Source organism: Hyaena hyaena, unplaced genomic scaffold (genome assembly GCF_003009895.1).
Source record: "Hyaena hyaena isolate Hyena2069 unplaced genomic scaffold, ASM300989v1 scaffold_136, whole genome shotgun sequence".
NCBI lineage: Eukaryota > Metazoa > Chordata > Mammalia > Carnivora > Hyaenidae > Hyaena > Hyaena hyaena.
The window spans coordinates 2568899-2586088 of record NW_024080768.1 but is presented as its reverse complement, the minus strand read 5'-3'; the positions used below and the strand labels follow the sequence as shown (position 1 = coordinate 2586088).

The 17190-nt window shown below is 37.2% G+C and overlaps 1 protein-coding gene across 3 annotated transcripts in view; it reads left to right on the top strand.

Annotated features, from left to right (window-relative positions):
* CTNNA2 (catenin alpha 2) overlaps positions 1-17190 on the top strand; it is a 964097-nt gene that overhangs the window by 716373 nt on the left and 230534 nt on the right. For all 3 annotated transcript variants that reach the window (XM_039238114.1, XM_039238113.1, XM_039238115.1), the window contains exon 8: positions 12230-12382. In XM_039238114.1, coding sequence (XP_039094045.1) covers positions 12230-12382 — 153 coding nt within the window. The remainder of the gene's footprint in view (positions 1-12229; positions 12383-17190) is intronic.

The following is a 17190-nucleotide window of genomic DNA, read 5'->3' as shown; positions in this document are numbered from 1 at the left end:
CCCATCTGCCCCCACCTCCATCCCAAACAATAAACACTGCCATCATTACCAGTGGACTGTGTACATTGATGGCACCTTAGCTTATTAAAGTGGCTTTCTGTGGATTACTGCACTGACTGATTACCTTAATTGACCTTCAGCCTGGCTAAAATTTGCCTGACTTAATGAGGCTCAATTTTTCTCAAGCCCCCTAGGCTGGATGGCTCCTGGCCCAGATACTTTGTTGCTTTCCTTTTTCACTTTTAATAACAATTACACCCCACAGCTTAAGGAAATATGGTAAAAATATGCCAGTGGTCATGAAGAGCCCTGAATCAGCCACATCCATGGAAAGATTTAAAGTTTCAAAGTTTTGAGCCCATTTTAAATCACCCTATACCACAAATTTGACCTCGGTTTATATGGTTTACAAAATTCCAGTGAAGAAGCTAATACTGTTAACAGGATTTTTATAAACATCTGTCTAAATGACAGGACAGATGCTAAGCAGTCAAACATTTGTTAAATGTCATCAGCCCAGCCTAGACACTTGGGTGTTAACTTTATTTCTGAAAGTCGGGATGACAGTGGATTGCTCAAACATACGCAGACAATTCTTCCTAAAGACTGGAATGCAAAAAGATGTAAACTATGGGGAAATTTCAGCAAAGAAAGCTTTCACACTGCAGGAAAAATAGGATTGATTAGTATTAGCTACCAGTGCTGAGAAGGATTATGAAATAGTATTTGAGCTCAGTGTAAACGAATCCTGTGATTGATTAATCATATCTGCCATAGGCATAGAAAGGAAATGTAGCATACTTTCCATTCCTATCCTCGTTCATAGTTTCTGATCTTGTTCCTTGTAAATAACCCTTCACCTTTAATTATTTTCTGAGCATTTCTATTTCTTACACCTTCTGCTCATGCTTAAAGTAACGAATCATTGCTCTACCAGGTCTCTTCTTTATTGGCCTTATTTTTGTTTTTGAGTCAGCCTCTGAATTCCCTTCCTGTATTTGGGGAACTTCCCATTATATGAATTTTGGGATAAGAAGTCAAATGGCCAGTATCCTTGTTGTCACAGACACTTTTCCTCAACACCTTCTTTCTTCACCATTGCAACTAGGTGTCTGCACATGACCCAGGATTTGAGTCTGTATTTCATCCAGATAAAAATCAAGTGCATCAGGGGCGCCTGGGTGGCTTAGTCGGTTAAGCGTCCGACTTTCGCTTAGGTCATGATCTCACGGTTTGTGGGTTCGAGCCCCGCGTCGGGCTCTGTGCTGACTGCCAGCTCAGAGCCTGGAGCCTGTTTCAGTCTGTGACTCCCTCTCTCTCTGACCCTCCCCTGCTCACGCTCTCTCTCTCTAGAAATAAAAAAAAAAAAAAAAAAACCTTAAAAAAAAAATCAAGTGCATCAGCCTAAGGTTTCAAATCAAAAGCTAATAACACAAAGGTACAAGGTATACTAACATGTCTGAGTTCTGTCCCTTCTTTAAAGTAGCAGAATAGGCTTTCTGCTTGAATCTGCCATAATTAGTTTCTAATGTTTGCAACTAAGAGCTTCACTGATGCAATAGGTCTTCCAGGGCAGTGCTCCTCAAACTTTATTGTACTTAGGAATCATGAGGCATCTTATTAAAATGCAGATTGTGATTGAAATTCAGGTCTGGAATGGGGCCTGAGGTTTGCATTTCTCCCAGGAATTGGCAGTTATGCTGGCCTGTGGGCCACCCTTTAAGTAGGAAGGATCTGAGGAAGGAAAGGCAGCCTTAAAGAAGGCAAAGTTGGCAGGAAAAAAAGAAAGAGAGGAAAAAAAAAAAAAGGGTAATGTGTTTCAGTGTGTTCCAGATAAGTTAGGGCAGACGAACTAATAAACTCCAAAATGAGGGGAGGTGTCAACATGACTGAGAAGTAGGGGGACCCAAAGTTCCCTTATCCCTCAAACACAGCAGTATTTAGGTCAGAAGACTTGGAATTCCAGTAATCATGGTTAAAGAGTGACAGAAACATTTCCAGGGGCCCATGGAGACAGCTTGGCGGGATAGAGATGTGTGCTTACAAATTGGGAGAGGTAAAACAGGCAACATAGGCACAGACTGAAGGGGGAAATCCACTTCCATGGAAGGACAAAAGGAAGAGAAAGAGAGGCTGTGGGAGTGTGGGATTGTATTTGGACAAGAGAAAAACCTCTCTGGACCACAGATCCAGAATGGGAAAAAGTAGACAGTCAGTTTCTAACTTGAAAACAGCTGTAGGAGTGACAGTCTAGGGTGGTATGACTTTCTGTGGACTGGGGTTGGCTACCCTGTGCATTCACCTTGGGGAGAGGGGAGCTAGCTCCGGGCAAGCTCAGAGGCACACTGGGATAAAGCAGTCCCCTTCTTCCAGTGCTGTGGCAAGAAGGTATACTGCCACTCCAAAGACAAAAGACGCTGTAGGCTCCAGAGTCCTTTAGTTGGCTGGACAGAGTGGTACTACCCCATAACAGGAGTGTGATAGAGTGAGATTCTTTAAGACACCAGTGTTTGAATCCCAGCTGAGTGCCTGGGAAGCAGAGGATACTATGGAGCAAGATAAAGCAGCCTGATCATGCCTGCTTAGCACTGTAAAGATGGCCTGAACAGTGTGGTTTGGGGCACCTGGTCCAGGGAGGAGAGATTGAGGTGTCACCATTTTTCTCCCCATCACCAATATGGTCGGGCTTCAGGGAACAGAAAAGTGGGGTCCCCACTGGAAGCAGGACCTGCCTCCACCAAACCAGTCCCCTCCATGCCTGGTAACTGTGTATCTACCAGAACAGGATTGACACCCAACCAGTTGGCCCCTCCTCCAGACCAGCACAGCCACCTGTTCCAAGGCACCATCAGATATTGGTCCAGTGGTTTTGCATTTTCTGATTTGATTCTTGGTCAATTCTTATGTCTTATACCATAAATAAAAATAAACTCATAATGGATGAAAGACCTAAATGTGAGACAGGAAACCATAAAAAAACTCTAGAGGAGAAAATAGGCAATAACCTCTTTGACCTCAGCCATAGGAACTTCTTAACACATCTCTGAAGACAAGGGAAATAAAACCAAAAATGAACTTTTTGGGCCTCATCTATCTATATATAGATGTCTTCCTCTTATTTCTCCCCTTCTCTATTCTGGTTATTGGTTTGTTTAAGCAGACATTTTTAATGTATTCTTTTTTACACCTCTTCTGTATCTTCTTTTTCTTTATTGTCCTCTCTCTCTCTCTCTGTATTAAGCAGGATAGTTTCTCCAAAACTCTGCCTGGTCATTTTTTCTTTGTTCACCCCACCCCCCAATGTCATCTTTCTCTTTGTATGTAATAAGACTTCTTCTACCACCACTACCACCCCCTTTATAATTTTTTCCAGGGTTACTTCAATGAACAAATCAAAGCACACCTGGTGGAAGGCCAAAGCCACCACTGCAAGTAGGGAGATAAAGCAACAAGAGTTACAACAACAGAAAGCATGCAACACACTCCAGAAACACCTTCTGAAGGGCCAGGCCCTGGACAGTGTATGACCCCTTTTTAATATAGTACTATTCATAGGTGCAGGACACATAACAGGCATTTAATACATGTAAAAGAAAACTAGCCAAAATAATAAAATGGAAGAATTCTCCTCAAAAGAAATTCCTGGAATAAATGACAGCCAGAGAATTGTTCAAAACAGATATAAACAATATACCAGAATAAGAATTTAGAGTAATAGTCATAAAACTAATAGCTGGGCTTAAAAAAAAGCATAGAAGACAGCGGAGAATCTATTGGTGCAGAGGTCAAGGACCTAGGATATAGTCACGATGAATTAACAAGTGCTGTAAATGAGATGAAAAATAAACTAGATGCAGTGACAGCAAGGATGGAGGAACTATAGGGGAGAATAGATGAATTAGAAGAAAAATTATAGAAAATGATGAAGCTGAGAAAAGAGAGATAAGAAAATACTAGACCATGAGGGGAGAATTAGAGATCTAAGTGATTCAATGAAATTAATTAATATCTGTATAATAGGGGTTCCAGAAGAAGAGAGAGAAAGGGGCAGAAGAAGGTTTATTTGAACAAATTATAGCTGAGAACTTCCCTAATCTGGGGAAGGAAGCAGATATGCAAGTCCAAGGGGCACCAAGAACTCCGTTCAGATTCAATAAGAACAGGCCATCACTATGGCATATCATAGTGAAATTGCAAAATACAAAGATAAAGAGAGAATTCTGAAAGCAGCTAGGGACAAATGAGCCTTAACCTACAAGACTAGACACATAATGGTAGTAGCAGACCTGTCCACTAAAACTTGGCATTTCAGAAGGGAGTGGCAGGAAATATTCAATGTACTGAATAAGAAAAATATGCAGCCAAGATACCTTTATCCAGCAAGGCTGTCATTCATAATGGAAGGAAAGATAAAGGCTTTCCCAGGCAAACAAAAACTGAAGGACTTAATGACCACTAAACCAGCCTTACAGGAGATCCTAAGAGGAAACTCTGAATGATATGTTACAAAAGACTACAAAGGACCAGACACATAGCCACAAGCATGAAACGTATAGATTACACAATGACACTAAATCCATATCTTTCAATAGTCACTCTGAATGTAAATGGACTACATGCCCCAATCAAAACGCATAGGTTATCAGAATGGATAAAAAAAACAAGATCCATCTATATGCTTTTCACAAGAGACTCATTTTAAACCTGAGGACACCTTCAGATTGAAAGTGAGGGGATGGAGAGCCATCTATCATGCTACTGGAAGTTAAAATAAGGCTGAAGTAACCATACTTATATCAGAAAAATTAGATTTTAAACTAAAGACTGTAACAAAAGATGAAGAAGGACGTTATAATTAAGGGGGCTATCCATCAAGAAGACCTAACAATTTAAATTGCAAATTTTTGCCCCCAACCTGATAAAACCCAAAATATCAATCAATCACAAATATAAGAAGTATCATTGATAATGTGGTAATTATAGGTGACTTTAATAATTCACTTACAGCAATGGACTGATCATCTAAGCAGAAAATCAATAAAGAAACAGTGGCCTTGAATAATACACTGGACCAGATGGACTTGACAGATATATCCAGAACTTCTCATCCTAAAACAGGAGAATGCACATTCTTCTCAAGTTCACATGGAAAATTCTCCAAAATAGATTACATAGTGGGTCACAAAACAGCCCTCGATAAATATAAAAGGATTGAGATCATACCAGGTATATTTTCAGATCACATGAAATCAATCACAAGAAAATTTTGGAAAGCTTCCAAATTCATGGAGGTTAAAGAACATCCTACTAAAAATGAATGGGTCAACCAGGCAATTAAAGAATAAATTTAAAAATATATGGAAGCAAATAAAAATGAAAACACCACAGTCTAAACCTTTGGGGATGTAGCAAAGGCAGTCCTGAGAGGAAAATGCATTGCAATGCATCCAGGCCTATCTCAAGAAACAAACAAACAAAAATCCCCAATACAGAACCTAACCTCACACTTAAAGGTACTAGAAGCAGAACATCAAAGAAAGCCAAAAGCCAGAAGAAGAGAAATAATAAAGATTAGAGCATAAATAAACAATATAGTATCCCTCATTCCCCCAAAAAACAGTAGAACCAATAAATGAATCTAAGAGCTGGTTTTTTTTTTGAAAGAGTCAACAAAATTGATAAACTCCTAGCCAGACTTTTCAAAAAACAGAGAGAATCCTAATCGATAAAATCATGAATGAATGAGGAGAGACCACAGCCAACACTACAGAAAAACAATTATTAAAGAATACTATGAAGAATTACATGCCAAGAAACAGGACAATCTGGAAGACATGAACAAATTCCTAGACACCCACACACTACCAAAACTCAAACAGAAAGAAATAGAAAATTTGAACAGACCCATCACCAGTGAAGAAATTTAATCAGTTATCAAAAGTCTCCCAACAAGTAAGAGTTCTGGGCCAGATGGCTTCCCAGGGGAATCCTATTAGACATTTAAAGCAGAGTTAATATCTATTCTTCCCAAAATGTTCCAAAAAACAGAAATGGAAGGAAAGTTTCCAGACTTATTCTGTGAAGCCAGCATTACCTTGATTCCAAACCAAAGGCCCCAATAAAAAGAATTACAGGCCAATATCCCTGATGAACATGGAGCAAAAGTTTTCAACAAAATACTAGCAAATCAAATTCAACAGTATACTAAAAGAATTATTCACTAGGATCAACAGGGATTCATTCCTGGGCTGCAGGGCTGGTTCAATATCTGCCAATCAATCAACATGATACACCACATTAATAAAGGATAAGAACCATATGATCCTCTCGATAGATGCAGAAAAAGCACTTGACAAAGCAGCATCATTTCTTAATGAAAACCCTCATGAAAGTCAGGATAGAAGGAACATATCTTAACATCATAAAAACCATATATGAAAGGCCCATAGCTAATATCATCCTTAATGGAGAAAAATTGAGAACTTTCCCCCTGAGATGAGGAACATTGCAGGGATGTCCACTTTCACCTTTGTTGCTTAACATAGTGTTGGAAACCCTAGCCTCAGCAATCAGACGACAAAATGAAATAAATCATCCAAATTGGCAAAGAAGTCAGACTTTCTTTTTTTTGCAGATGACATGATACTCTACAAGGAAAACCTGAAAGACTCGACCACAAAACTGCTAGAACTGATACATGAATTCAGCAAAGTTGCAGGATATAAAATCAATGTACAGAAATTGGTCACATTTCTATACACCAATAATGAAGCAACAGAAAAAGAAATCAAGGAATGGATCCCATTTACAATTGCATCAAGAACCATAAAATACCTAGGAATAAACCTAGCCGAAGAGGTAAAAGATCTATATCCTGAAAACTATAGAAATCTATAATAGAAATTGAATAAGACACAAAGAAATGGAAAACCATTCTATGCTCATGGATTGGAAGAAGAAATACTGTTAAAATGTCAATACTACCCAAAGCAATCTATACATTCAATACAATCCCAAACAAAATTGCACCAGCATTCTGAGCTAGAACAAACAATCTCAAAATTTGTATGGAACCACAAAAGACCCTGAATAGCCATAGTAATGTTGAAAAAGAAAATCAAAGGTGGAGGAGGCTTCACAATCCTAAACTTTAGCCTTTACTACAAAGCTGTAATCATCAAGACAGTATGGTATTGGCACAAAAACAGACACACAGACCAATGTTATAGAATAGAGAACCCAGAATTGGACACGTAAATGTATAACTAATCTTTGACAAAGCAGGAAAGAGTATCCAATTGAAAAACGATAGTGTCTTCAGCAAATGGTGCTGAAAGAAATGGGTAGCAACACACAGAAAAATGAAACTGGACCACCTTCTGATACCATAATTAAAAAACAAACTTCAAAATATGTAAAGGCTCCAACAGAGTAGAATTGCATTCTTTTTTTTTTTTTTTTTACAAATAGTTTATTGTCAAATTAGTTTCCACATAACACTCAGTGCTCATCTCCACAAGTGTCCTCCTCCATGCCCCTCCCCCCTCCCCCTCACACCCATCCATCCTGTCTGTTGTCAACATTCAAGAGTCTCTCATGGTTTGCCTCTCTCCCTTTCCCCCACCATTTCCGCCCTTCTTCTCCCCCTTGTTCCTCCGTCAAGTTCCTCCTAATCCTCCTATACGTGCAAACATATGGTATTTGTCCTTCTCTGCCTGACTTATTTTGCTCAGCATAACACCCTCAAGGTCCATCCATGTTGCTACACATGGCCAGATTTCATTGTTTCTCATTGTCATGTAGTATTCCATGGTATAGATAAACCACATCTTCTTGATCCATAGAATTGCATTCTTAATCATATGACAAAACTGGGCCAGTGACAGGACACTGGGAAGCTCTCTTCCATGCATTTAGGAGGTCAAATTGATTGTTGAGGGGGGAGAAAGTGTCCATCATCTTTAATTATGGCTTTCCAGGTTGTCTTGGGTGTCAATCTAAATTCCACCCAGATAGAAATGGAGAAGAACATGATGGAGCATACATGAGAAATGTCTGTTTCCTTTTTTTTAAAGTTTTTATTATAATAAAACACAGATATATAAATCCACACACTATTAATATATAGTTTATTCAATTACTATTATGCAAACCTCCTTATAACCACTATCAGGTCAAAAAGTAAAATTCTGCCAGCTTCCTTAAAACAACGTTTTATGCTTCCTGTCTCCCTCCAAAAGTAACCATTATCTCTACTTTTCGAGTATTCACTTCCTTATGTTTCTTTGTGGTTGAATCACCCTAATGTGCATCATCAGATGATATAGTTTAGTTTTGCCCACATTTTGGGATATGTCTCTTTAGTCTCTTAATCTATTGCATCCCTTTGTATCCCTTTTCTTTCGGTTATAAGCCATCTGTTGAAGAACCTGGATGGCTTGCGCTGTAAGTTGTCCACAGTTTGCATTTTGCTGATTAGATGCATGTGGTGTAGTTCCATATGTCATTCTGTGTTTTCTGCAAATCACTGGGAGATCGAGAGCCTCTACCCATTTAAGATTTGATCCCTTTGGCAACGCTGTAGCTGGGAATGTGCCATTTTATCTGATGGTACATAGTGTCTAGTTGTCTTTTTTGTGTGTGTATATGTTTTTGACCACTGACGTTCATTGCCTAGATTTTTTAATTCATTAAAGGTTGAAGAATGGTGGAATCCATTTTGTTTTCATTTAAGTGGATTCAGTTTATAAATGGTTTCTTCATGAAGGAAAGCAAGATGTAGTCTTGATTCTTTCAAGAGAAATGAGTTGTTTCCTTGTCAGCCTCTGAAGGTTACCAGCTAATTGTTTCCCTTTTTTCTTTTTTTAAATAAATACATTATAAACTCATGTATTTAAATATATTTGATGAATTTCAATCCACTGGAATTTTAATCTTTTGTGAGGTTCACATTGTCTAATCTTTGGCCAAGTGAGGGGCTCCTGAGTTATTTTTACATGACCCTAGTAGTCTATGAAAGATTTTTTCATAATAAGGTATTTCAGGACTTTTGGAATATTTCAGCCTCAAAGTTCTAGCCATTTCTCCAAGAAGCCCCGGCTTGTTTTAGTGGAAAATTGTATTTCAGAGTGTTCATTGCTATTGGGCTGGCTATTGTTTTTAGGCCTTTTCATTGGACAGAACTGGGAAATTGTGTGTGTGTGTGTGTGTGTGTGTGTGTGTATTTTAAAATCTTGTGTCCGTATTAATATTTCTTCTTCAGATCTAGGATTATAGGGTTTTCCCCAGACCTCTTCTATATTTCATCTTCTTTCTTCCACACCAATACTCCTCATTAACAAGGGCATAGAAGATAAGAGGTAACTTCTCATGACTAATCATTTGCTTTATTCTACCTTTAAACACACTAGTGTTAGAACACTAATAGTTATACTAACACCAAAATTAAAATTACATAAAACAGGGAAAATATTTTTGTATATCTTATTCCCTTTTTCTTCTCATTTATAGTGTTGTACTGCATCTTCATTGCCAGAGCATGTAGCTGCTTCATACAATAATCTCCCTCATTTAAACATCGTATATTCTTAGTTCTATAAACAAGTATATATCTAATGCTCATTGTCGGTTTCATGTTGATGTTTTTTGAGTTATTTTCGCTGTTAAGATCCTTCTCTAACAGATTCCCCGACAGAGTCTCATGAGAACAATATTTTCTGGGTTCTTGCACATTGATCAAATTTTTCTGTGCCTTCTATTCTTCAAAGTCAGTTTTGCTGGCTGTAAAATTCTTTCCTCACATTTTCTTTCCTTGAGTATCTTAAATTATAGTACTTCATTTTCTTCTGGCATATAGCTTTGCTATTAAAAAGTCTGATGATCATCTAATTTTCTTTCCTGTATAAGTCATGTGTTCTATTTGTCTAAATACACAAGGATTTCTTCCCTTGTTTTTCTTTAGAATCCAGTTATTTTGCTTGACAATTTACATTAATCTCCCTAGGTACATGATATATACTTTCAGAATGTAATTTATATGTACATGAAAGTGTTCATGACTTATAATTTGTAGTATTTGTTCAGCTTTCTTATTTTTATTTTCTTCCTCATGGACCTCTGGTAGCCAAATATTTTTTTTTTTTTGTCTATCTTCAATGTATGTCACTTTTCCTCAAATCTTTTACAGTATTTTTCTAAAAATTTCCTTTGGATTTTAATTTTTTCCCTTCTTTTCTCTTTCCATTTCTCTTAAGGCATTTGCTATTGTATTTATTCATTCTTGCTTAGCCTTTTTAAAAAATAATTTTTCTTTTATTTATAATCCTTTAAGCTTCGTGACCTCATTCTATAATTTTTTTTCTTTTTGTAATTTATGTCTTATTTAATATCTTATATCATTTATAGTGTATTCGAATTTATTTGAGATAGTAGTTTACAGTTTTAATCTGTTTTACAGGTATATGTTTCTGGCATGGTTTCTTATAATAACTTTATATGAGTTTTGACCTTGATAACTTTAAGTTGCAACTTTTATGTGAACTCACTTTCCTCGAAGGTTTAGAAAGAGGCCTGATATACTTAGCTATTCTAACTTCACAGAGCTCTCACTTCTGGTATTTTGTGTGATGTTAAAAAACATGATGGCTTGATTGGTGACATAACCTGGCTCTCCGCTCACATCCCCTACTTCATGTGGGCCCTTTTCTTTAACCTCTGTTATCCCAATCAAGTTCAATTTGATTACACTTTCAATAGTTTCTCCTTCATGTGGAACTCTGTCCTGGAAGAGAGGCATGGCAGATCAATTTTAAGTGCTCACTGCACTATCCCCTTCAGACCTTCTGACCACAGGCTCTTCCACTTGCTACCTTATAATTACGGGCATATTATTTCACATTTCTCAGTCAATTTTCTTCATTTGAAAAACTGATATAAGAATCATCCCTATCTCATAGTGCTGTTTTGGGGATTAAATGACATAATATATAAAGATCTTAGTTGAGTCTCAGGCACATTGTATGTATCCAGAATATATGAGGTCACCAATAACCAACATTATTCCTGAGTTGTAGTTTAACACATGCTGCCAAATAAGTAATATTAAGTTTTCATAGGCTTTATGTATTTTATATGGTGAAATATCAAGCCCAATTCAGAGGTAAACCAAACTAAGTTATATATGCACACATATATACCTTACGATAATTCATGCAAAGAGGAACTAAAATCTATAATTTGTTCAAAGTTCTCCTTCTTCTGACCAATAATAAATATACATGTATCACTCTACCAAAAGATTTGCCTGAATACTCCTCAATAGGTGTATTTGTTTGGAAAACATACACATTGTTTACCATCTTCTCTTGCATTTATTTGAGTATTTTCTCCCTGTATACATCCTGAAAATCATGAACAAAGCAACTCTGAGGTAATTATTCAGGTACAGTGTCTTCCTTTCCTTCTTTTTCTTTTTTTTTCATGCAGCTGCCCTGCTTTCCATTTTAACAATGTGGAAATGATGTGTAATTATGCATTGTTACATATTTGGATACGTTTATTTTTACTTACTTTAAAGAATAAGTCTAAGTACTTCTTTCTGGAGCACAGCATCCATGTCCTCATAGCACTTGGGCAGACACATTTTTTAGATTACAAGAGATTTCATGTTTCCACTCCATCAAAGTCAAATAATGGATGTAGAAAGGACAGGCTACTACAAAACGGTAAGAGTTTAGGGGTGGCTTCAAGACCCAACTCTTATCTAAATGTCTCCTCATTCTCTTATTGATGCCTAAATTGCCTCCTTTTCAAAGAGTCTTGAACTGAGCTCTGAGTCCTTTATCTGTATCATGTTTCAAAACTTGCTGAAGGGAGACATTTGGGTCAATGAAGGAGGAAAATAGCTTTTTTTCTCTTTTAAAGGAAAGGGCCTATAATGTATTAAGCTAAAGGCCATATATGTAACTTCAAATTGACATGTAATATAGTTAATTCAGAACCACCTATCAATCATCTCTGTTTTCTTTTGATACGATAAGCACTGGGAAAATTAAAAAGAGCTGAAACATTATTTCCATGGATAATGAGAACTGGGCAGAGTTTAGAAAAATTTTTTATTCTCAGGCAGTAATTTAATCCGTATTGCTAAATGAGTAATAGACTCATAAATACACCATTCTTCTTTTCCTTAATTGTGTATGTTTTGTTTTTGTTTTTGTTTTTACTGCAGCTTCGGAAAGCAGTGATGGATCACATATCTGATTCTTTCTTGGAAACCAATGTCCCTTTGCTGGTTCTCATTGAGGCTGCGAAGAGTGGGAATGAAAAAGAAGTGAAGGAATATGCCCAAGTTTTCCGTGAGCATGCCAACAAGCTGGTGGAGGTAAGTCAGGAGAGGCTTGAAGAGTAGAATTTATTAATGAGTTTAATCTCCACACATGGCACTTAGAATTTCAGTAGATAGCCCTTCTATGGTTTTTTGGTTTTCCTGGAGAAATAAAGTCCTAGATGCTGGGTTTTGTTTGTTTGTTTGTTTGTTTGTTTGTTTTAATTTCTGATGCTTCCATCTGCTAACCAGAAGCAGGTTATCAGAATTCTTTCCTTTTCTATACCACAATTCTAAACATGTTCTGGAATATGCCTGCTAATTTTCCTGAACAAGATAGAAGTTGAGACGGGAGAGGTAGAAGGCATGCTCCAAAGTGCTGAATGCCAATTTTGATTTGAGGGAGAAGAATTAAAATTGCCATATGGAGGTTTAAACACCTCCCTTTTTTCCCTCCTTATCCCTCTCTCCATTCCATGCCCCTAAACCTAGATTAATTGGCCACATTATGAGCTAGTGAAGAAAGCATATCACTTTCCCCAAAGAGATATTGGTATTCCTGATAAAAGATCTCAGGACAGTTGGAGGAATATAAGTTCAGAGTCATAAATATATTCTTTGTGTTAGAGAAATCTGTGGAGGTTGTTTTATAAATGCAGAACTGTGCTATGTAATATTGAAAAAATATTATTCAAGGCAAACCAAATAAAGGTGAAATGATAATCAGGCTGCTTGTATCTAGAAGCTGAGAACCAACAGCTTGGCAAAGGTTGGATTGAGTGATATGGACTGACTAGAAACTCAGAGATGTTAAATAGAAAGCATGTGTGTGCTAGAATAAAAGAGTATAGGTGGGGTGAAGATCCTGGCAAAATTAGGGAATAGTTATCAGGGCCAGGCTCTAAGCACTTGAAACCAATAACAACAAAACTCTGGTATATCTCGCTTTAATTCAGAATAAAATAAAATTACCTAAAATGACAGGCAACTGAAATGCAAGCTAAAAATAAAATATGTTATTTCTTGTTGTCTTCAGATGGCAAAATTAAATACTGAATAAGGTCATCAAATGTGAACTCCTCTCCATTTTTTTGGAGTGAGTGATAGGCTTGTGCTCTGATTTAATTGTGGCCTAGGCACCTGCTTAGCTTGCTCCTTGGTTACGCTAGCACTGCTGGTGTCTCTGGGGTTGAAGACAGCAGGCCAGCAGGGTGTGTTCCATTGAGCCCAAAAGGAGCCCTTGGTCGTCTAGGACAGAGGCTGAACCATTGTCACCCATGACAGCAGTCATCAAGTTGAGTGTGCAAAACCCTGGGGCACAATAATGGAACCCTTGAACCCTTGAACTTCCCTTCATAACCCCGGTGTCTTGAGGCAACATCAGACTGAAGCTAAAATTAGACCTTCTTATGACATCAATGCAGTTTCTCTGGCTCTGTCTCCACCTACAAGGCAAGAATTCCATCACCCCTGACATGCCACCTGCATGTTCCAGGAGTTCACTTGGCCATTGAGGAATCCACAGTCTTCCCACGGTTGACCTTGGAACCCCTCGCTCCTACCTTGTTTTGATAAAGAGCAGGTAAAAAAGGAGCAGGGGTAGAGTGAGAAGAGGAGAAGGAAGAAGCAAAGAAAGAACACTGAATGAATACTACAAAAGTTTTACATTTTCATATGTAATAAAATGGTAATATTAACATAGAGATAGATCATCACATTTATATAAGTTCAGTGTTTACAAGATAGTTGCAGAACTAACAGTTATGGAAAGTAGTAAATAATGATGTGTTGTAGATGTTGTGGACAGAAAGAAAGGACATGAGTTTAAACATATCCTACTTCTAGTCTTGTCTGTGCCCTACTGTAATCCTGTATGTAGCCTCATTGGAGATAACACCTGAGCTTCAAGCTTAATGCCCTGTGTAAATGTGAGCCCAAGTATCCCTCATGTCTACTCATTCTTTCTTCTCCTGTGATAGACCCTGGACCCAGTCACCATTTCCCCTCATCCTATCTGTAGGATTCACTGTAGAGGTATCCAGCCACTGTGAGTGATCCCTGCCTGACGCTCAACTTGTGGCAGAAGAAGACTGAGGTCAGTCAGAACTCCATGGTTCAGAAAATCATTGTTTTGTTTCCCTCAGTTAGTCCCTTTATTACCCATAAATGGTCACTGCAGGAGCAGCATTGTGGAATGTCTCGGTGCCCAGACTATATAAGAACTAGGGTGGGACTGGCCTCCAGAAAGCAATTGGAATGAAAAAAAATTTCTCTAGCTTATGTCCTTCAAACAAGTGCTATATTGCTAATGTATACATGTAAAAAAAAAAAAAAAGGCTGGAGCACTGGGCTGAAAGTCACTAGTTTTCTAATTTTGAAAAGTACTTATTGTGTGTCTCAGTGGCTCAGTCACTTAAGCATCTGACTTCAGCTCAGGTCATAATCTCATGGTTTGTGGGTTGGAGCCCCACCTTGGGCTCTGCACTGACAGCCCATAGCCTGCTTCAGATTCTCTGTCTCCCTTTCTCTCTGCCCCTTTCCTGCTCATGTTTCTCTCTCTCTCTCAAATAAATAAATGAGCATTAAAAGAAAAAAAAATACTTGTATAGAAATGGGCATCTTTTTAGGCCTTTTTGTGTCTATAATATGAGAGATTTGGTTAATATATTGATTTTATACCCATTGACCTTGATAATTCACCTACTAATTCCAGAAGTTTAACTGTTTCCTTCTGGATTTTCTTTATATGCAGTTATACTGTCTGTAAATTATGACAGTTGTATTTCTTCTTTTCCCATCCTTATACCTTGTTTTTCCCTCTCATTATTGCACTAGCAAGGACCTTCAGTACAATACTGTGGTAGTAGATAATTTTTGTTTCTCCTAGATCTCCATGAAAAAATTTTAATGTTCTAACACTAATTGTATTGTTTGTTCTAGACTTCTTGTAGATAATTTTATTAGATTAAGTTAGTTCTCTCTTATTACTTATTCACTAAGAATATAGAATTGTATTAAGCATGTTTTCTGCATATTTTGAGACAATTAAATGCTTTTTTGTCTCCTTTAATCTCCTTCAGAAGTTTTGGTATCTAAATTATACTCTTCCTCAGAAAATGAGTAGAAAACGAGTAGAAAATCTGTCATTACTTAGTTTTTTAAAATATTTGGAGCAATTCACGGATACAGCAACCTGAGTCTGGGTATTTGTTTAGGGAGAGGTTTACAAATTGTAGACTCAATTATTTTTACTAAACATAAGACCATTTAAATTTTCTATTTCTTTTTGTGTCAACTTTCATAAATTGCATTCTAGGAATATGTATTTTTATTTAATTTTCTAATTATTTGGCATAAAATTGTATATAATATTCTCCTTTTAAAAATAATCTGTATCAGGATGCCTGGCTGGCTGAGTCAGTTAAACATCCAACTTCGGCTCAGGCCACAATCTCACTGTTCATGAGTTTGAACCCCGTGTCAGGCTCTGTGCTGACAACTTAAGGCCTGGAGCCTGCTTCAGGTTCTGTGTCTCCCTTGCTCTTTGAACCTCCCTACTCACTATCTCTCTCAAATATATATATAAACATTAAAAATAAAAAATATCTGTATCTACATTCTTATTTATTTCTACTCTTTATAGTGCTAATTGGTAACTTCTCTCTTCTCAACTAGTTCTGCAAGAGGTTTATAAATTTAATATTATTTTCCATAACATAGCTTTAAGGTTTGTAGATTTTCTTTCTTTTCTATTTTATTTATTTATGCTGTTATTTTTATATTTTTTCCTGCTTTTTTCTAGTATGACTTACTATTTTGCTAACTTTCTAAAATCAATAATTGTGTTACTGATTTTTAGCCTTTCTTAATTTAGTAACATGTGTATTTAAGGCTTAATTTTTCCCTAAGCTATGCTTTTATCTGGTTATTTTCTACTGACCTAATTTTCAGCTCACTCATCCTGCTTCTATTCATGTCCGGTATGCTTGAAACTGATCTCTTAAGTTCAACTGTTTTAAAATTTCTAGTCAATTCTTGTTTTGTTTAATTGATTCCAGTTCTCTAGTAAAATTCAACACTAGATCTCTTTTAAAGAAATATGTTAATTATAGTTATTAAAGTCCTCATCCAAGAACTGCAATGTTTGGGTCAATTTTGTTTGTTTTGTAGTTGCCCCACAAAGGGCAATTCTTCCCCATCCACACACCAAAACTGGCTTGCATTTTGAGACTGGGGATGCAGCATGCCAATGAAGAGGGTATGAGCAGATTCTTTAGACATAAACAAGGACTTTTGAGGAAGAGCAGAGCAGACATCCAAGCTACTTCCTGAGTAGCTTCAGCAAAAAGAAGAGAAAGTGGTTTGGGCACCGTCTTAGTGGGGTGGACTGGGGTCAAAACCCCCGTGTGTGAGCTGGGGTCTGAATGGCTTAAACTTCCCTGCTGGCATCGAACAAAGGTGGACTTTCATACCAGGTCACCCAGTTGTGGGGCAAGATGGAAAGGGGAAGAGTGGGCTTAAGAACCGTCAGCAGTCCAACATTCAAATGGAGTAAGACTGAATTAGGATTCACCCTAATGTTTGACTGATGACTGGAATGTGCAATGTTTCACTTAACTGAATTTGAACTTGTTTAAGTAAGGCGTTATGGAGCTCTATGAGGGTTCCAAAATGAAGACAGACTTTATTATGGCATCTGTTTTTATTACTTGATTTTTGTCTTGATCATGGTCTTTTTTTATTGAATGGCAAACATTTGTGTTGAAAAATATAAAGGTTCTGTGTTTTAGTGTTTTGGGGTGCTATAAGAAAATACCACAGACCAGGTGTTTATAAACAACAGAAATTTATTTCTCACAGATCTA